The sequence below is a fragment of the Artemia sp. Qi Xiang Cuo genome, chromosome 8, assembly GCF_049724085.1.
Source record: "Artemia sp. Qi Xiang Cuo chromosome 8, ASM4972408v1, whole genome shotgun sequence".
Lineage (NCBI taxonomy): Eukaryota > Metazoa > Arthropoda > Branchiopoda > Anostraca > Artemiidae > Artemia > Artemia sp. Qi Xiang Cuo.
Window position 1 is genome coordinate 62,632,066 of NC_142801.1, and position 21,828 is coordinate 62,653,893.

At 36.0% G+C, this 21,828-nt stretch overlaps 1 protein-coding gene across 1 annotated transcript in view; it reads right to left on the bottom strand.

Moving 5' to 3' along the window:
- The window catches only part of LOC148949676 (serine/threonine-protein kinase 40-like), a 111,223-nt gene that overhangs the window by 70,929 nt on the left and 18,466 nt on the right, over nucleotides 1-21,828 (bottom strand). The window contains exons 3-5 of the mRNA XM_089092754.1: nucleotides 19,281-19,401; nucleotides 15,498-15,632; nucleotides 11,687-11,890 (exon numbers count right to left, since the gene is read on the bottom strand). Of these exons, the coding sequence (XP_088948880.1) occupies nucleotides 11,687-11,890; nucleotides 15,498-15,632; nucleotides 19,281-19,401 (460 nt within the window). The remainder of the gene's footprint in view (nucleotides 1-11,686; nucleotides 11,891-15,497; nucleotides 15,633-19,280; nucleotides 19,402-21,828) is intronic.

Genomic DNA, 21,828 nt, shown 5'->3' on the forward strand with positions numbered 1-21,828 from the left:
GCAAGTTAAAAGGTCAGCAATTCAAGCTTTTCTTTTTGGAAAATTTAGCATTATCGAGAAGCACAAAACGATTTTTTTTTTTTTAACTCTTCAGAATTTCAAAATTGTCTGAAAAATTAACTGTTATGTTTCTCCGTGTTACTATGATCCGGTTGGATAAAATAAGAGATAAGATAAAAAAAAAAAATAACTCAAATTTTCAATTTCAATAAAATAAAAAAATTAAATTAAATAAAATTAAAGGAAACTAGTAAGAGACGGAACTCAATTAAGTCTCTCTCTCTCAAAAAAAAAAAAAAAAAAAAAAAAAAAAAAAAAAAAAAAGAAGCGCGATCTAGCTTTACCCAGGAAAATCATAAGCTAATCATGAAAAACCTCAAAGAAAAATATTATTTGTATTTATTTCCTCATATGTTTAGAAGATTAAAAAAAGAAATTTATATTCCTTCACTTTAAATTCGATTGAAGAGAAAGAACAACTTTTTCCCCAAAAGTACAATTAATATCTCTGTAATTTTATTTTTTGCTGGCCTATGTTATGCATAATAATCTAGCCCTACCTATTTTATAATCAAGAAAATAGCTTAAAAAAGCAATATCTGTCTACTTTCCAACAATTACAGCATAGGTTCATATACTTAATTGAAAGCCAAACTTAAAACAAAACAATTAAGACAGTTCTAAACATTCATATTCTGCACTGCCAGTGACAATGCTATATTACCAGTGGCACTAGTAGTGCTTATTTCAAATTAATTTTATTTCAAATTAAATTAAACTTATTTCAAATTAACGTAATAGTAGCAAGAGCTCTTCTCATCAGTTGCCCATGTTCTTTGATGTAAGCCAAAATTTTCCTATATGTTCCAGCCCATATTTTACAATGTTCAACGCTTCGAAGTATTCCGAGGTTTTCAGCTTTTTCCAAAATACGACCCATTTCTTCTTTATTCTATAGGGAGACGGGTAGAATTGAAACCCGAAGAAAGATAAATTTTGGGCCCCTGAGTTTGGATTCTTCTATGAAGGGAGGAGGGGAAGGGGTCTTCAGACCCTTTCTGGGGAGGGGAGTTAAATATTTTTCTTACCAGTTTTTTTTCAGGGGTATTTTCAAATCTAGGATAGACGTAATCTTTTTGGGTTCCTTTTCAATTTTTCAAAAAACACAAGACAAAAGCATTTTCCAACGGAAGAAGGGAAAAAGATATTTTCCAAAATCAAAGAGGGAGGAGGGGCAGTCCTCTTCCTCCTTATAAGGTGGCAAAAGATGCAATGAGGTTTGTATTAAACTTGGTTTTAGAACTTAGGGGTGCTTGGGAACTTTAAGCACCTTACTCTTGAAAGATTTGATTTTATCTGGACTATGGGAAAGAGCCTCTTGTTGCGATGTTTCATTTTGTTAGTTAACGTTTGAATTGAGAGAAAGAGATAATAATTAGCCCTGCTTCTGTTTGTTTTAAGTTCGACGTGATTACTTATTTTAATTTCTGTTTATTTTAGAATTGATATACCACTACATCAATATCTGTCAAATTTATGTCTTATGTGATTATTTATTTAAATTTCTGCTCATTTTGGGCTCAATTTATTCATTCATAGAAATTTCTGGTCCTAATTAAAACCTTAAATTAAGTTTAATAAAGAGCGAATGAAGTTTCTAGTTTGTCAACAACTCCTTAAACACTAATTCATATCCTATAAATTGTGAACTTTAAAATATCACAAGAAGTAATAATTTCTGTGATATCTATTTCTAAGGTTGAATCTTAGCATTTCCAACATTATTTGATTCTTGAGATACTGGAGGGGTATTTGATTTCTCCATTATTCACTTGCAGCTATGAAGGGGATCTTTTAATGCCAATTGTTGATTGTTTTTCATACAACTGTTCACCTACAATTTTGATGGGGTCAACAATGCCCTAAATCACACCAGTTTTTAAGCAATGCAAATGTCAATCTTAAATATTGTTAAACATTTTATTTTTGTAGTTAAGCCCAAAAGTTATAACAATTGTTAGCCCCATAAGCTGTGCTGCTTCTTCATCACAGTTTAGTTGTTAATTTGCTATCGTACCGTTCAAGTTATTAAAATGCATTTTTTCAACATATCGTCATTGATACACCTAAAGGTCGTATCTGATATTTCCTCACTTCTGAGATAATCGCCAAATCATTTACTAAGTCTATCTCAAGGTGAGGACTAAATTAAAATTGTTTTCTGCATTCATTTTCCAAGCAGCCCAATTAATTCATAAGCAAATCAAGGGAGTTTTGTTATCTGAACTTTTAACTATTTTTAACAAAATGTCTATCTCAAAATTTTTAACTGATACATTTAGGGGTTGGGGGGGGGGCTAGGTGCCCTCCGATCTCTTTTGACTCTTAAAAGTGAACAAGAGCTTTCAATTTCCAATCAAATGAGCCCCCTCCGAACTTTATACGAGCATCCCTTCCATAAGAACTAGATATGCCCCCAGAGCATTATTTACAACGCCTGCCTCCAGGCACTGGGGGGTTGCGTTGACACAGGAGATTTTCGAATCTGACCTTTGAACTATTTTTAATGAAATGGACATTTTAAAAATTTTATCGGATGGGCTTGGGGAAAAAAGGGTGTGTGGGGGGGCTAGTTGCCCTTGGATATCTTTTGACTCTTAAAAAGTGAACTAAAACTATCAATTACCAATCAAATGAGCCCTCTCTGAAGTTTATACGAGCATCCCTTTCATAAGAACAATATACGACCCCAGGACAATACTTACAACGCCTACCCCCCGGGCCCTGGGGGATTGTGTTGACACTGGATTTTTGTTATCTAATTTTTGAACTATTTAAAAAAAATGGCCATCTCAAAATTTATAGCCGATGGGTTTGGGGAAAAAGGGTATGGGGGGGCTAGTTGCCCTTAAATCTCTTGAATCTTAAAAAGTGAATTAGAACTTTCAATTTCCAATAAACTGAGCCCTCTATGAAGTTTATACGAGCATTTCTTTCATAAGAACAATACATGCCTTTAGGGCATAACTTGGAACGCCTTCCCCCGGGCCCTGGGGGGTGTATGTATTGACACCGGAGTTTTTCTTATCCGACCTTTGAATTGTTTTTAACAAAATGCCTATCTCAAAATTTTCATCAGATTGGTTTGGAAAAAGAAGGCGTGAGGCGGGGGGGGGGGGGGCGAGTTGCCCCCGGATATTTTTTGACTATTGAAAAGTGAACTTGAACTTTCAATTTCCAATCAAATGAGCCCAATCTGAAGTATTATACGAGCATCCCTTTCATAAGAACCATATATGCCCCAGGGCATAACTTACAACGCCTGCCGCCGGGCCTGAATTTTGCCCCCAAACAACTGAGTTTTTGTTATCTGACTTTTGAACAATTTTTAACTTAATGGCTATCTCAAAATTTATATCAGATGCATTTGGGGGAAAAGGAGCGTGTGGGGGGGGGGGGGGGTAGTTGCCGTCCAGTCTCTTTTGACTTTCAAAAACTGAACTACAAATTTCAATTTCCAATCAAATGAGCCCTCTGAAGTTTTTACGAGCATCCCCTCCAGAAGAACCATATATTCCCCCAGAGCATAACTTATAACGCCTGCTCTCAGGCCCCTGGGGGCTGTTTTGACCCCGGAGTTTTTGTAATGTGGTCTTTGAACTATTTAAAAAAAATGGCTATCTCAAAGTTCTTATCGGATGGGTTTGAGGAAAAAGGGCGTTGCGGGAGGGGGGAGTAGGTGCCCTCCAATCTCTTTTGAAACTTAAAAGTGAACCAGAACTTTCAATTCCTAAACACATGAGCCGTCTTTGAAGTTTATACGAGCGCGCCTTCCATAAGAATCATATATACCCCCAGGGAATAACTTACAACGCCTGTCCCCAGGCCCTGGGGGTTGTGTCGACACCGGAGTTTTTGTTATATGATCTTTGAACTATTTTAAACAGTATGGCTATTTCAAATTTTTCATCGGATGCATTTGAGAAAAAAGTGCGCGGGGGGGATGGCTACCCACCGATATCTTTTGACGCTAAATGAGTGAACTAGAACTTTCAATTTCCAACCAAATGAGCCCTCTCTGAAGTTTATACGAGCATTCCTTCCATAAGAACCATATATGCCCCCAGGGCAAAACTTATAATCCTTGCTCTGAAGACTGTGGGGGGAGTGTCTTGCTCAAAGATATAATTTCCAGAACTAACAAAATGACTATCTCAAAATTTTGATTGGATGTGTTTGGGGAAATGGTGGGCGTGGAAGAGGTGTTAGTCGCCTTCCAATCACTTTCGACAATTAAAAAGGGCACAAGTCATTTAAATTTCCAACCAAATTAGCCCTTTTTGAAGTTTCTACGACAACCCTTTCTATAAAACCTTATATGCCCCCAGGGCATAACTTACAACCCTTACCCTGAGGGCTGTGGGGTGGGGGGGGGGGGGTTGTCATTCTAAAAGACATAATTGCCAGACCTTTCAACTACGTTGAACAAAATGGCTATCTCAAAATTTTGATTGGATGTGTTTGGGGTAAAGGTGGGCGTGAGAGGGGGGTTAGTTGCCCTCCAATCACTTTCGACTATTAAAAAGGGCACTACCCCTTTGAATTTCCAATCAAATAAGCCCTTTTTGAAGTTTCTACGACAAAGCTTTCAATTAAGACCTTATATGCCCACGGGACATAACTTATAACCCTTGCCCTGAGGGCAGTGGGGGGAATGTCCTCCTCAAAAACATATTCCTATCTGGAAGTCAACTACGTAGAACAAAATGGCTATCTCAAAATTTTGATTGGATGTGTTTGGGGAAATGATGGGCGTGGAAGGGGTGTTAGTAGCCTTCCAATCACTTTAGACCCTTAAAAGGGGTACTAGAACTCTCGATTTCCAATTGAACGAGCCACCTTTGAAGTTTGTACGGCGACCCCTTCCATATGAAATGCCTCTGGGAAAAAAAATAAAACATTGGAGCCATATGGCCTTTACCATAGGCAACGCTAGCGTTGCCTCTGATAGTATTAGTTATTGGGAAGTATACAGACGTTTTCAGGTTTTTTTTTCCGATGGGGGTCGGGTGGGTATCGCTCTTTACGCTAAAGTTTTTATAGTACTTTCAAAAGAGCTATTTATTCTAATTAAACAGTCTTTGAGATTCAGGGGTTAATTTTAAAGAATTGGAACAAAATTAGAACTTTTGCGTAAAGAGCGAGGTATTAGTGAGTGGGCTAACCCACTCATATACGTAATAATTTCTGTCCGATTTAAGTTTTAATGTTGCTCCTTACTTTCAGTTGAAAAAACTTGTGTTTTTTATTTAATACAGTCAGGCACAAGACAGGCCACTCATTTTTAAAATTTAGACAAGTCAGCTCCTATGGGGCACACAAGCTAGGATCAAAGTGTAACTGAACGCATATTGCCCTAACAATCCTCCCTTTAATTGCCCTCAGAAACGGATTTTGGCTACTATTTTAGTAAATTGGAAACGTCACATGCAACATTTCGACGTAACGGCGACAATGTGTAGTAGCCGAAGACTTTGTCGGACGTCACGCATAAAAAAAACGCATACTCTTTTGTGAAAACCGGAGAAAAATAGTTAACCCTAACACAAAATTCAAAGTCGCCTACTCAAGGCCATATCCAGGGGCGATAGGGGGCTTGAACCCCCCCCCCCCCGAAATGTTTGTCCAACTCGTAAAAAATGTTACGAAAATGCATATAAACAAATTAATAGAAAACCTTAAAAGGTGACAGAAGATGCAATGAGATTTTTACTTTTTATTTTATGTCAGGCCCCCACAGCCAACGGGCATATAGTTTTTGTTACTGAGAAAAGTGGGCATGTTTGACCTTTAGTGTCAAACATATTTTTTGGTGTTAGACCCCCCCCCCCGCCTCTGAATTTTGTGCTCTATTAGCATTTAGGGATATAGCCAAGGCATTCTTCAATTAAGAAATGTGAGAAGCCTTTGAAACCGCAATCTCAAAATAAATTTCACCATTTTCACAAGAAAGTTGTGTTTAGTTAATTTAATTTGAGGAGCCGACATTTAGACGTTTCCCCCCCCCCCCGAAAAAAAATTACGCGGATGAATATTTAATTTGCTTCCGTTTAATATCCAAGATGAAAAACAAAATTGCTTTTAAAGTAAATAAAAGCATCCTGTCTGGACTTGTAAAAACAAGCTATTGGTGTTCTTTTTCCAATAAATACTTAAAGTGAATCTTCTTTTGCAAAAATTTCTTGATAGATTCACATGGCAAGAGCGCTTGATCGTTTTCTCTTGACAGAACTCCCCTTCTTCTGTCACAACTTAGCTTGAAACAGCAAAAATGCACTTTTTACAGGTATTTCTAATAATGCTTATCCATGGAAGAAAAATAAATCAGCATAGATATATTCACATGGTAACTCAGCATAGACACAGTCTAGATATATTCACATGGCAACACCACTTTGTCGGTTTTTTCTCGACAAAACTCTACACACACAACTTAGCTTGAAACTGGCACCTTCTGTCACAACTTAGCTTGAAACTGGATAGTTTACAAATACTTCTGACAATGCTTCTCCATGGAAGAAAAAAAATCAGCATAGATATATTCACATGGCAACTCAGCATAGATACATTCTAGATTCGTATCGTATTTCGTATTCATATCCGTTTAATCAAATAGCTTTCGTAGTAAACAAAACTAAACGCTAAATTATGCTATTTTTACAGTCATTTAAGAAAAAAAATATCACTTATTTAATACACTAACAAAATTTGATATGAAAGACTTCGCAAATCTGTTCGTTCAACACTTAACAGGTCCTAGTCTGTTCTGATGCCTGTTGAGTTTGGGGGTCATTGCAGTTGGAGGAAGCATTTAGCAGTGTTTCATTTTTGACATGAGTGATTTCCCGAAACTCATTATCAAATTGTGTCCTTCGGCGAACAAAGTGGGCAAGTTCATAGTCGCAAGGGCAGGCTCATAACTCTCATACCTGGGTCCAAGAATTATTCTAGTAACACGTTTTGAACGTCTTCTAGTTCCTCTGACATGTAGGCAGTGTTTTGTGCTTGGGGACCCCTGACAGAACAACAATATTCAAGGATTGGCCTGATGTATGTTGTGTAAGCCAGTAAGAGCTGACGATCTGAGAAACCCAGCCTTCGCATACTCGTTAGACTTCGGATTGAGTAGTGTCCTTTGCGCACGATATTGTCTACATGCAGTTTAAATGAGGAATTGCTTGTAAAAGTCACGGCTAGTATTGTTGCAGACAAAACAGTTGGAAAGGGAACATCTGGTATTGTAATATCTCGTTTGAGCGGGTTGAAGCGTAGAACTTTCGATTTCTGCTTGTTCAGTTGCAGGCTATTAGATTTACACTGGTTAAAGAAGTACGAAAAAAGTGTTGGTTCGAACCGCTGTTTTGCTACTGCGTTTTCTACTATGTATTTGAGAAGCGAAGACAAGTCGTCAACGAACTTGAAACGCTCCTCAAACTCTGTAAGGATTTTATTGATGACTGCAAGGAAGAAAAGAGCAGCTAGTTTCGTTCCTTGGGGACAGCCACAAGTAAGTTCGGTCCACTCAGAGCGGATATCATCGGCAAATAACGGATATACCGATTGCCGTCGCCCTCGCAGAAAATCTCTCACTAATAGAAGCAAGTTTTTTCCAGCTCTCATTTCTTTTAGATTTGTCAGTGCAATGAGGTGCTCTATAAGGTAGAATGCTTTCCCGTATTCTACCAAAAGTAAATCGATAACACTGTTTGGGCTGTCCAGCCACTCAACTATCAAATGGTACATCCGCACTAAGTATATTACCATGCTACTGCCTTGTTTACGGCCATATTGGTAAATATGTATTGAGGGTGCAATCTACTTTAATATGGTATGGTGAATAAGACCTTTGGCCAGTATAGCCAAGTTGGGAGATATGAATATAGGTCTCAGCTGGTTGCAGGACTGGGGTGCCTTTACTTTCGGAATGACCCGCACATAGGGAGCTTTCCATTATTTTGAGAACGATTGTTCTGAGAAACACTGATTTATGATTGATGCCATGGGTTTGGCTGGAAAAGGTGAGTACTATTTCAGTAGCTTCACACGGAGTTCACCTGGGTATGTTGCACAGTTGTTACGTAGTTGTTCGATTTCACGGAAGACTGATATTTCGGACACTTCTACAATATCATCGGCACTACAACTGTTGATGATATTACTCATCTGTTCGCCACTTATGGTGCGGTAAGAAGTACAAATTTGTGTAAAAACTCGTTAACATCTGAGGCTCTGATTAAACTCCCGTCTATGTTGCTGATTCGTACTTCAGTCCCCTTCTGTTTCCCAGTAAGCCTTTTTACTGCGTCGTGCCACTTGTGGGAATCTGACTTGAGGAGTGGAGCTAATTTCTCCTGTATATATCTTTTCCTAGATACATGGAGGGCTGAAATGACTTTGTTTCTCAACTCGTTCCCCGTTGATGCTTCTCCTACAGAATGGAGATCGCATTGTTTTCTGATCATTATTGTAAGCTCTGAGTTTAGCCACGGCTTATCTGTTTCACAGACCAAGCTTATTTTGACAGGAAAGAATTCGCTGTATTTTTGTTGCAGAGTCGAATATAGTGTCTTGACCTTTTCATCGACGTCAGTAATAGCACAGATTGTAGCAAAATTGAAGTTCGCAATCCATCTGCCAAAGGCTTGGATGGAGCTTTCACTCAGTGGTCTGTATTATAGTCTTTTTTGGTTTAGGTATCCTTAGGTTTAGGTTTTTGGTTTAGTTTCTTTGACTTCCAGCATAAAATGTTGTGATCAGATTTTGCAAGTGGTCCTAAGGAAAATGGCGATTCATAGTACGCTTCGAGATTTGTCAGTATGAGGTCCAGTATGCTTCCAGTTTCATGAGTGGGAACATCTAAAATTTGTTTAAGGTCCAACACACGTGAAATCAATTTTTTGTCGTTTAAGTTTAAGTCTCCTGCTATGATAAATACTGGATTGCTGTACTGTTTCCGAAAACTGTCAACTTGATATTGCAGATACGTCACTAATTCTCGCCTATTACGCGCACCTTCTGGATAGTATATATCGCTGCTACTATGATACATGAGTAAGTTCTTGGTAGCCCCTATGGCTTGCACCAGAGCCAGATTGTCTCGTGGCACGAATCTGAGGGGATACCAAGTTGTTTGCATGGTAAGTCTTCGCGGCAATAGATTCCTACGCCACCTCCACGTCGGATATCCTCTCTATTGTGTCTGATATTAAAAAAAGTTCAGATATCCTTTGATTGCACCCGTTTCGGTTTTCATATCCTAGCATTCATTAATTGCTGCTAATGGTACTAAGCTTATGCGCAAGACAAGTTCTAATTCATCAATCTTGTTAGTTAGGGACCGGACGTTGCAAAGAATCAGTTTGGAAGATATATATGGGCATTAAGCGTTACAGGTTTCAGCACGGAAGGGGAACTATTTGAGGGGAGGGGGAGGTGGTCCACAGGATTATCAGGAGAGTAAGGTTTCAGGGTTGGCATAGGTGCTGAATACTCTGTAGTTACTACACGTGTCAAGTATCGGGTATTTCTGGGTCTTTTGATTCTGTTGTTGTTCCGAACTATGGATATCACCGGTATACAGTGGTCACCACCTTGAAGTACACAGCGCTCTCTACGTGCTTGGACTCTCCTGTCTGCGCGTTTCCCACGACGTCTCCTCTTTGCTTTAAATTTGCGCTGAACGGGTGCGACATCTTCGCTAGTTTTGTATAGTTGGTATGCGATAAAATTTTCAATGATAGATGGCGTCATCTGGTATACGATTAAATTATGGACGATAGATGGCTCCAGGAGTCAGAACTGAAACGCTTTCTTTTTAGAAAGCTTTTTGGGCTAGCTTCGGCCTCTTTTGCTGTCATTTTTATAAATAAATGTAGAACTATAGTTACTGCATAAATGGTTGAAACGATCTTCGCTCAGGATGAGCTACATCTCCGACACAAACAAGCTAGACTAAAGTAGTATGGTATGCATAGCCTCAACGGCGCAACACCATCTTACCCATCTCCTAGATATATTCATATGGTAACGCCAGTTTATCGGTTTTTTCTCGAAAAAACTCTACACCTCCTGTCACAACTTAGCTTGAAACTGCATCGTTTACAAATACTTCTGACAATGAAGAAAAAAAAAACTCAGCACAACCGGAAACACATCTAGGTACTTCTAAGTAAAATTTAGGTTTCAACTGTATTTCTAGGTCTTGTTTCGTTTTTTTTTTTTAAGAATTATTTAGATAAGTAAAGGCTTAACTGTGCAAGTTAACTGATTTTCATCCGGTATATATTCAGCTATGTAATATCCTGTGAATCGGGTTAAATTAATCAAGTTACATTTATAATTGAGTTAATTAATTAATTAATTAAGTTAAAAATTTCTACAGACCAGCCTTTTCTGGTCCTCTTGTTTGGACTACAAATCTAGCTAACAGATTAGTTAAAGAAAATAATTTCAAACAGAATCTCACCCTGCTCAACCGAGGGAAAGCCATCTTGAAATTCCTAATATAATAGGGGGTATAACACATATGCGGGGCCGTACCTAAGATTTCTTTTGGGGGTGGGGATATAAAAACCTGAAAAAACTCATCAAATTTTTTTTTATACATTTCTTTTACGTTATTATGAGTTGGATAAACAATCGGGGGGAGGGGGTCAAACAACTCTCCTGAATGCTGCCTTGCACATACGGGCTACGAATCACCGACAATTATGAATTGCGCTTTGTGAGCGCAGATACGAACTTATCCTCAAGTTTAGACACTCACTACTCGCGAGTCAAAAGCATCGTTCGATGCCGCCACCTCCTTGTACAAAGAACCTTCCAACTCGAAGCAGGAGTAAAATTGAATCGATAAGATGCCGTACCCATTGTTTTATGATTTTTTTTTTTTTATCAATACATTTAAACGTTCGTAATTTGTTCACCTTGTAGTTTATTGATTTTGTAAAAACTAGCATAATTTAGTAGCAGCCTAAGCCGAAATAATGAAATTTGTTCTTTTTAAGTGAATGTGGAATAGTCAATAAGGACAAGGAAACGTCACATTTTAAAACAAAGGGCATCAAAACAGAAACATTCTCTTTCCCTGGATCCATTGTCCATTTTTACTTAAAAACAGAGATTTTCTAAGAATTTTACTTAGGTTTTATCAAAATTATGAAGTTTTGAGGGCACCATCACATTTTCGTCAGTGTTGTCGCGTCTGAACCGTGAAACTAAATAAGCGAAACCAGTTTGTAAAATCTGACAACACTTTTCGTCTATAAAAATTCATGACAAAAAACAACCTCCTGACATTCGAAGACAATTATAACTTCAAAGGCAAGCGATAACTGCATATGGGGATCTTTTTCATTAAAGATTGAATTTCCAATTTGTTTCTAATTTTTTAAGACAAATATAGTTGTGTAATTTCCACTTAACTAATTTAAAGATAAAGATTTCATTTTTAGTGTCTTTTGTACTTTAATATTTTTAATTTTTTTTATGTTTTTCTTTTTTATTTTTAAGACTCCTTCTAACCTTATTTTAAGAAAATGTTGCGTTTATTAATATTTTCAATCCTTTAAAGAATACGGTCGAGTTTGGATTAAGTTAAATCGTATAGCTAAAACAACGAACTTACAGTATGTAGGCGTTCTACAACGTTGACAATCGCCCAGAATATTGTCAGGGCTTCTTTCTCAGTGAAAGTTTTCTCTTTCATGAAATACTGCTGAAGGTTAATCTTCCAAGCTGATTCAGGATCAAAATCATGAGGAACTGCACAATCTAATACTAAAAACAGACGTCTCAAAGGAAGTTGCCCAGGATGTGATTCTACTGTCTCCTAAAAGACATGAAAAAATGTATAATTTTGAACTCACCCCCCCCCCCCACAGAATTTCATTCCGGAGGTGAGATTATGTATGCGAAAGCTTCTCTATAACTGTCCAAACAAAAAGAAGAAGAATAATTATTCTTCTTCTTCTTCTTCACTCCGCAGTTTATCGACTGAGTAACTGGATAAATATATATTTAGACATATTCATGGAGTAAATGATTATCAAAAATGGTCAAAAATGTGATCTTCAAACAATCTGTTTAGTTCCTTGAAGCGATTTTTAAAATTTATGAATAAACAAAAGATTTTCTATACATTTTAAAGGAATGTGTTTAAAGAAACTAAGCATAAAATTTTACTGCATATATATACTAATGAATTAATATACTAATTACTACTAATTATACTTATTGTAAGTATACTAATTATACTTATTATACTAATTACTACTAATTAAATTATATACTAATAAAACTATATTGTTTAAAATATGATGATATTCCTTCCTGGAAGATGGAGCATTTTTTTAATTTCTCGACTTACAATTATAAAAGAGAATAAAAGAGAAAATCTTAAAATTTCTTCTGTTTTCGTTGAAGCGTAAATGACACTCTGGCCTTTAGAAGGTTTAGGGGAGCAGCAGCCACATTAATCGTTATCGTTAATCGTTCTTAATCGTTAATAAATTAAGATCGATAATCGTTAATCGATTAATCGTATCGTCAATTCGATCTTAATCGTTATAATTGCTCTTCATTTTAGTTTTCATCTATTCATCGACAGCAGTAAAGTTACTTTTAATTTTGAGGTTATTATTCATTTTAATTACAGTTTACTTTTGATTTAATTTATTCATCCGTAATAATGCCTGTTCATTTCAAGTTTGACTTTATTATGTGATGTTATATCTATTTAAATTAGGTTTTAATGCGCCGCGTTTTTTGTCTGAAAAACTGTTTCTTGTGAAACATTATTTTAAATTAATTTCAGTTAGTGTTTTTACTATCCTGGTTTTATTATGGGTTAATTGTGCGAATTTTTTTGAAGTTTTTTCAGTTTTGCTGCGTAAGAACTAAAATGATGGATTCAAATTTTTAATATAGTTAAAATGGTTGATCAGGTGTCGTTTTTTTTGCAATAGTTTAGCAATAGCAATTTTTTGAAAATTTGTATAATTTTAGTCTTTTATAGGGTCAAAGCCACGCTGACCGCCATTCTGCCCTCCATCTTGTAGACAACCTTGAAAATACATGAATCTAAATTTACCATTTTATTTACAAGCATATTTTCATATTCTGTTTATTCTGTTCTGTTGCACTGTTAGTTTGTTTAAATAAATGCATGCAAAAGACTTCTGATAAAGAAAAATTCCGTTTTATTGTCTTGAAAAAGAATAAAAATCTGACGTCACGAATGAATAAAACCAGATTTGTTTCCTAAGTTTTTGTCATTTTATAGCAGATCAGAGTTGAAGCACTCTGATGAGATCCTCGATGATCTCATGACTCTGAGTACCCATTTTCTCTGCATAAGATCCCTTTGATTCAAACTACCTACAATGCAAGTTTCAAGTCAATTAGATAAATATTTTATTTGGTCCATTTTGAGTGTCACGAATTGATACAATCATTTAAAAAAATATTTTCTCCTCTATGGTTTGCCCAATGGTCATGTCCAATTAGGTTCAAGCTGATCAGAGCAATTAAATCAGGTCTATTTTGATCGTGATGCATCAATGCAAATAAATTTTTTTCTATATTTTTTCCCTTCAATGAGTTCCTCTTATAGCTTGTAAGTTTCAAGCCACTTGGAGAAAAATTAATTTTGTTTCGAGTGTTTTTGTACATCCAATGTAACCATTTTTTTAAAATAATTCTTTTGCCTCCATTCACTGCACCAAGGAGACCTCTCCTGATTCAGTCTACGTGCCTTTTAAGTTCAAGCCAGTTGGAGAAAATAAACTTTTGGCACAGTTTCAGGTATCACAAATAGATAAAATCCAATTTCAAATGGGTTTTCTTCATTGAGGTCTATGTAGCCCGGTCGACGTGGACTATGAGAGACAAAACCACTTTTGCAGGCCTTTTTGAGCGTTGCAAATAGATACAGCTGAAATTAGTATAATTTTTTTTTTGCATAAGACTCTACCTAGCCCAAGAACTCATGAATACTATTTTCTGATATATTCTGATATATATATATATACATAGATAGATAGATAGATAGATAGTCTATAAGTATAGACTAGAATATAGATGAAAATACCATCAATCAAAATACCAAACAACAGGTGAAAATTTCAGACTAAAATACGAAAATAAAATACAGGAATAAAAGCTAATTCCCCAGACACCTCAGCTGTCTACCACCAAGTTTAAGAACAATGATCATTACCAAAGAAGCTTCAGAGTATTCTTTTTTTTTAAGAAGAATTTTTTTTATTGTTATAATAAAAATTTATAGAATTCTTATTGCAATAAGAATATTTCTTATTAATTCTTGTAATAAGAATTAATAAATTCTTACTATAATAAGTTTATAGGTTTTTTTATTTTATATAGAAATTTTTAATTTTTCGTTTAGAATTTACTCGTCAATTTTTTTATTTTCATATAGTGTTTTAAACAATGTTTGATTTAAAATAGAGTTTTGCGGTATCCACACAGTTTGCCACAAAAGAATGTTGTCATTTGTTTCGTGTCATTGGTTTTTAATGATCTTAGTCTATCTGAAATAGACGACATCATTCTATTATCTCCATCAAACACAGACAATTAGAATTTTTTACCTTCTCCCCTTGTCTTTACACGGACACCATAAAAACTGGGCTTTTCTATAAACATATATGCAATTTCTATTTCATCTGCTTCTTGTCAAAACTGACAGTTTTTGAAAGAGCTTCACCCCTCTTTATCACAGAGCCCCTTAATAACTGTCATGATCAGTCATGAACTGTCATGACATTATATTTGTCATGAACTAAGTAGGGCCCGTTCGTCAGTTTTTTTAGCTGTTGATTAAATTTTTGTCTCTTCTTATTCTGCCATTTTCATCTTTTTCTCTTTTTTTTGCTCCTTTCTGCTGTAGTTTGAGTTCTGGTTTTTTCAAGTTTCAAATTTTTTCTTCCCAAGGCTTTTTGCAAGTTACCAATTGTTTCTAATTATGTCTCTTATTCTCACTAGGTGTATCCCAGTATACTTATGATTTTAACACTATTTGACTTGAAACGCGAATTCGGCTACTCTTTTTTTTAGCTAATAATATTCGTTTATCAATAAAGTATTATCTTTATCTTCTTTATCTTGCCCAGTTCTACCTTTTCTAACTTTGTGGTTGGGTTCTTTTATTACTTTGTTTACTTTTTTTCGTGTTGAAGAGTTAATTCCTGTGTTTGTCACCTCAACAAGTACGAGTCCCACTCTCTGTAGGAGGTGTATTATTTCGTTGCAGTATTGTAATATGTGTACAAGTTCAGTAAACAAATTCGACCGTTCATTCATTTGGGCAACTAAAGAAAGCAGTTCATTTAGGAGCTACGATTCGTCAAAGAGCAATATGTTTACCAAATCAAACAATATTAATGACAAGACTACGGAATTTTTAGGCAATATACTTGAAAGAGTCCATGACACTGCGTCACTCCTCTTTCCCCTCTGAGTAAGGAAAGCAAAGACTTTTCGGTGTGGATTAACATTTTCCCTTGTTTATCATCAGCTACTTCGTCTTCAAGGTCCTTTAAGGTCATCACCTGAAAATTCAAACGTCAGGGTCAAAAAAAGAAAAAAATACTACAAAAGAATATTTTGTTGGCACTGCACATACTGCTAGCCCTAGTGAAAATAAAGCAAAAGGTAAAAAACAAATGACAGGAGGAGGAGGGGCCTAGCTTCCAGATCTTTAAATGTATTCACTAAGAAATTAAAACATTATCACAGTCTTCACTGAGGTCTAAATGTCTTCACTAAGGTCCTGACAAAGGTCTTCACTAAGAAATTAAAACGTATCAGAGGCAGCGCTACAGCGATGCCATGATTTATAGCGATTTTTGCAGCAAAGAGCCATGTTTTTTTAAGTAAGGTTTTATAGAACTTTACTGAACGCATTTATGCGTGCAACAAAAGCAGTTAATGGGTAATCGCAATATATATATATATATATATATATATATATATATATATATATATATATATATATATATATATATATATATATATATATATATATATATATATATATATATATATATATATATATATATATATATATATATATATATATATATATATATATATATATATATATATATATATATATATATATATATATATATATATATATATATATATATATATATATATATGTATATATATATAATTTAATAGACCTCCTTTAAGACTTAGTTACCCCCTCCCCATAAGAAAATCCCTTGACAGGCACCCTAATAGATGGGGTAGAATTATGAGATTCTTTCTAGCCGTTAATTTTATTGGATAAACAGTTTATGAAAACAGTTCATTTTTTTTTAGACAGTATCTATGTTTAAGGACGAATAACATACCCACGTCAGTTTAGTCTCTGAGACGGGAGGTCACATAAATATACTTTCAGGAGTATAACATTTCAGCCATGTTCTGGACAAAACTGCTGTTTGATGGGTCTAAACGCTAGAACACGGCACTTTCCTGTTTGATCTCTTTCGTTACTTGAAAAGGGCAGTGCATCTTTAAATGTTTATTCAAATGAACTCTCTTTAAATAATCATTAACTGGTTCGATATGATCGTCTCTGGGGGGGGGGGGGGGGGTACATACGTGAGACCATTTTTCTCTATAAAAATAAAAAATTGCATATTTTATAGACGGCGGCTTTAGGGTTCTCATACATACTAAAAACATTCCGAATTAGAGTTCCTATTTTTATAATTCTGCAAATTTTCATTTGCTAAAAGCTTCTGAGGGGAAACTTTAAATTTAATAAATTTTGCATATTCAAAATCAGCATGCATATAAATAAGATATTTTGCTGTTGCATATACTGTAACATAAACTTTGTTTTATGGATTTTTGGTTTCTATTGACAAGGGCTACTCTTTACTTAAAGTTTGTTACCGCTAACTATTTGATCAAAGGCTGTCTTAAATCTGAGGGAGGTTACCACACCCTTTTCAGCCTCGTTTTTTACAATTAAGTTTAATATTCATAGAGTAATGCTTTGAAAACAACAATCATGCCTGAAAAATTTCATTCTTTAAAATATTTCAAGGAAGGGTCTAAACTATCAAAAATAAATTACAGGGTCTTCATTTCAAAGGTTTTCACGGTAAGTTCCCCGAAAACATTTTATTTATACAGATGTCTCCTGTGGGAAAATTACTGGCAGCTTCTATGATGCCCCTCAACTCTCACTGTTCTCTGCTGGTAAGCATATCAATATAATCTTGCATGTTGTAAACAAAATATTTTTGTGCAATGAGAGGGGAGCTATGACCCTACAACACCCAAATTATAGGCTTAGTCCAAAAATAGTCCTGAGAATGAAAGGACGTTGGAGATTAATTTCTACCCCGCCCCCTTTCATTCCTGCTATATACATTGGAGGGTTCACTGAGAATTGCAAAATGTGGGGCAAAAAGCACTTTTTTAGGCTCAAGGCACACTCTCTTCTTTACCCTGAACCTACACAAAGATCCACCAGTCCTCTTCCCTAATAGCTGATGCGCAATTAAACACCACCGAATGTAATTTTATCAAGCATCAAATGAATCTGCATCAAAGCATCAAATGAATCTGCTTAGCTAAATGAAGCTTTAAAATCATTGTACATAATACGTGTTTATTTTTTATGGATTGCTAGCATTATTAGGAACAAAAGGTTCATCACATGACATTACTGCCTCAAAAACTGGAAAGATCAATATGTAGTTTTATTTTTTTTTTTATTATTATTATTATTATTTTTTTCAACTAGAGGCTGTCCAATATGTTTTGTGCCATACTTTCGTAGGAAACCCCGCAATAGCGTGTAAAAATCCCTTTCGCTACTTAAAAACAGGAGTAGAAATTTCAATTCTTGTTCAAATGAGCCCTTTTCCAACTTTCTATGATTATTGGTTTGATACAATTCCCCCTAAGAAAAACGAAAAACGAACAACTAAACACGCATTTGTGATCACCCTTCCTGGAAACAAATACAAAATTTCACATTTTTGTAGACAGGGACTTGAAACCTGTGTAATAAAATTCTCTTATATGCTGAATCTCATGGCATTAAATTTGATGGTTTAATCTGCATTAAGGTCACTTCCCATTTTGAAGATATTTTCTCCCTTGTTTGAAAATCAGAAGAGCTTTCTCAGGCTTGTAACTTTTGGTAGAAAAATGAATTTTACGTATTTGGAATAAAAAAAAAAGAAATAAGAAAAACTGATTAACCCATGTTTCTCATAGTGCTAACTACAGTACACGTACAAAAATTTATAATGTCCGGTCACAGAAAAACTAAAACACATAGGTATAAGAAAGTAATAGTGATATTGAGGCGAAAAGAAGAAAAACAATCAAAGCAGCAAAGACTGGGAGAAAGAGAGGAAAGGAATACAAAAATTGGGAGAAAGTAGATTGGAGGGCAAAATGATGATATGAAGAATTATAACAACCTCTTCCTCAAGCAAATACATGGGCTCAAAGCTTGTTACTTCAATGAAGACAAATTAATTATATTATAGCACACAGCCAACTGTTCAAGATGCATTAAACTGATTAAGATTATTTGCCTTCTTCACACCTTGAACTTTGTGACTTTGAGATATTTTTTCTGACTTGCTGCAAATATAACCTAATTTTATTAAATAGTTAGTTTGTTTGGTACTTGTATGATAAACCCCCTCCGCTTAAGCTGTTCATTCATTGTTGCATTATAGAACCGGTTTTTTTTCGTTAGTTTCTTTCAGATTAGAGTGAGACAAGACAAGAGAAGTGACAGAAAAGATGGAAAATATATTTTCACATCAGGAATGAGGGTGGGGGTAAAGTATTTGCACAGTGTGAAGTTGGAAAACAATTCTTACAACATAATATGCAGAATACCTAACATATTAGGTATGCAGACCCGCTATGCTTTATTCTCACATCACCACCCCCACACCCCCCATGTGCAAATATATAGCCCAAATTTGTTTCTAAAGTATTCTATTCTTATCGTACTTTGGTATATTTCATTAGGATTGGGCGTCAGAGAAACATATTAGAAGAATATTACGTAGGGAGTATATCATACAAGCACAGATTATTTTTTGTTTTTTAGTGGAAAGACAATTTTCTCATTTTAAAAGGTTCTTTTGTGTCAGAACTGACATCCCCCCCCCCCCAAAAAAAAGAAAACCAATAAGAAAGCCTACCTTGATAGTTCTAAACTTGGACGACTCTCCATGCTTGGCAATATACTGTGAAATACATTTCACAGGACTGGGGCCCAAACTAGGTCCCAAGATATATGGACCAACTTTATTCATTGAACACCTATAAAATTAAAACAGATAAGAATCTGAGGGCAATATATGCTATAAAAGTTGCAATTAAAACTTATAGCAAAAATTAAACTTTATAAAATATAAAACAGAGTAGATTCGTCAACTCCAACATGTTGAATAAAGCATGAGTATGTCAATATATAAAAACAAAAACACACGAGACAGAAACTCGCTTAGTCAATAGCTTCCTTGAGGGTATAGTTCTTCTTACTAGTGCAATAACCGTAGCTAACAAACTCAGATAAGCAGGCGCAAGCATTTAATTCAAAAAACCCAGGACACAACCTGCAAGTAAGCACACATAAGCAAAAGCAAAGCAAGCAATTAAACAGCAAACACAAGCAAACTAAAGCACTAATTTCAGGCTAGAATGTTACATCTCTCCTTTTCTCAATGAAAATTCATTTACTGTGCACTTCACTCAAGGAGGTGACTTCATCAAAGATTTATTCTTGTTGGTGGTTTGATTAGTCTTCCACTCCTGGTTCTAGGGAGATCTGAGGATCCAGGGTCACCAGCTTCCCTAGACTCTAGGATCTCTGGCTGAGTGGAGTCAGAGGTGGTTGGTTCACTGTTCACAGCGCTTTCTATCTGGTCAGTTGGCGGTGGACTAGAAGGTGATCCGAGATCGATCAGTTCGGTAGCTCGGATTTCGAAATCTGCTTGAACATCGGATTCCGGTTCGTCAGGATTTCCCGGCACAGCCTTAATCTGTTTTCGATTACACCGGTAATGTCTGTTATTCGGCGTTTCTACAACGTAAGAGCGGGGACGAAAGTCTTTCTTCACAACGACTGCTGGCTGCCACATCCCATTCTCCATTCTTACATTGATCGCCTGACCAGTTCTCAACGGATGAACAACCCAGTAACCCAGCATGAACAACCCAGTAATCAAACAAGAAACTGATGCAATTAAGAAAAACCCGAAATCACGCATTCAGAAAGCATCCAAATCTGATTACTATTTCTGTGGTGGTGAATATTCAGCGAGTCACAACTGCCCTGACAGGGGGAAAGCCTGTAGTAAATGTGGCGAGCAAAATTATTTTGCTAGAGTTTGTTGCAGTGCAAAGAAAAGAATCAATGTTATTGAATCTACACATCAGACTACAGATGCTGAACTCTTTATTCATGAAATCTCAGCAGACAATGGAGATGATCAGCCATATAAAAGCATAAGAATCTATAGACAGATTAGTGTCCGATTCAAGATTGACACTGGGGCACAAGCCAATATATTTACAAAGCACTTCATTGACAAGCTGAAATCGCAGCCGAAAATTTCCCCAACTAATCATGTCCTAACTAGTTTCTGTGGTAGAAAAATCCCAGTAATTGGCAGTTCTAGATTGAAATGTGCCTAAAAGGATTGTAGACAAAGCTTGCATGAAATCTTCGTTGTGCAGTCTGCTCCAGTTCCAATACTGAGCTATACTGCAAGCCAGCAGCTGAATCTTGTCAAACTAGTCCTCAGCCTTCAGAGTAATCCAGCATACACAAGCCAAATCTTTGATGAATTTTCAGAGCTGTTCGAAGGAGTGGGCACAATCTAAGGTACTTGAAAAATAGTCCTTCGTCAAGGAGCTGAACCATCAGTGCAGCCTGAAAGACGGATTTCCCTTGCACTACAAACGAAATTCAAGCAAGAGCTTGATCGCGTGAAAAGTGTAGGCATAATTGAGAAAGTCAGCCACCCAACTGACTGGGTTAACTCTGTAGTTGTTACGGAAAAGGCAGACGGGAGCCTTAGAGTTTGTATTGATCCCTATTATACCAGTATTGGTGTGGTAAAGTACGGGTGTCACCACTTATTGGTGCAAAAATGGTGCTACACCACTTACTGGAGTGAAAAGCCCCCGGCGGTGCCAAAATATTATAGTGGGATGCCCGCACCTACCACATATAACAAAAAGAATAGGCTTCCCCAAATGGATTCTTAATGCTGACTAACTGAAAAATTCGTTCTGTACAGCGACTCTTCATAGGGGTGGACCTTCGCTTGGCCCAGCCAATCCTCTCAAACCCCATGCAAAATCCATTCTACTTTTTCTTGACTTTACCTTTCAATGGCTCAGAACAGGAAGTCCAAAATAGAATTTAGTTCAAAGCTTACTTATTGCGAAAGAATCTAACTTAGCAACCAGAATTCAACTTAGGATTAAAAATTATCTTATAGGCAAATATAATTACAGAAAAGAAAATGGGTCATTTATCTAAAAAGAAAAGAAACAGGGGTGGAACCCCAATACCTCCCCACGTAAGATAAATGACCAGCCACAGGCCATGCTGGTCCAGCCTTACAAATATAACACTTAACTTCAAAATCACCAAACTTGTCTGTCTTCTGTTCTTCCTTCCTTTGTACATATCCACTGCAGCTAACCCTTGGCTTATGGCTTCGCGACTATACCATC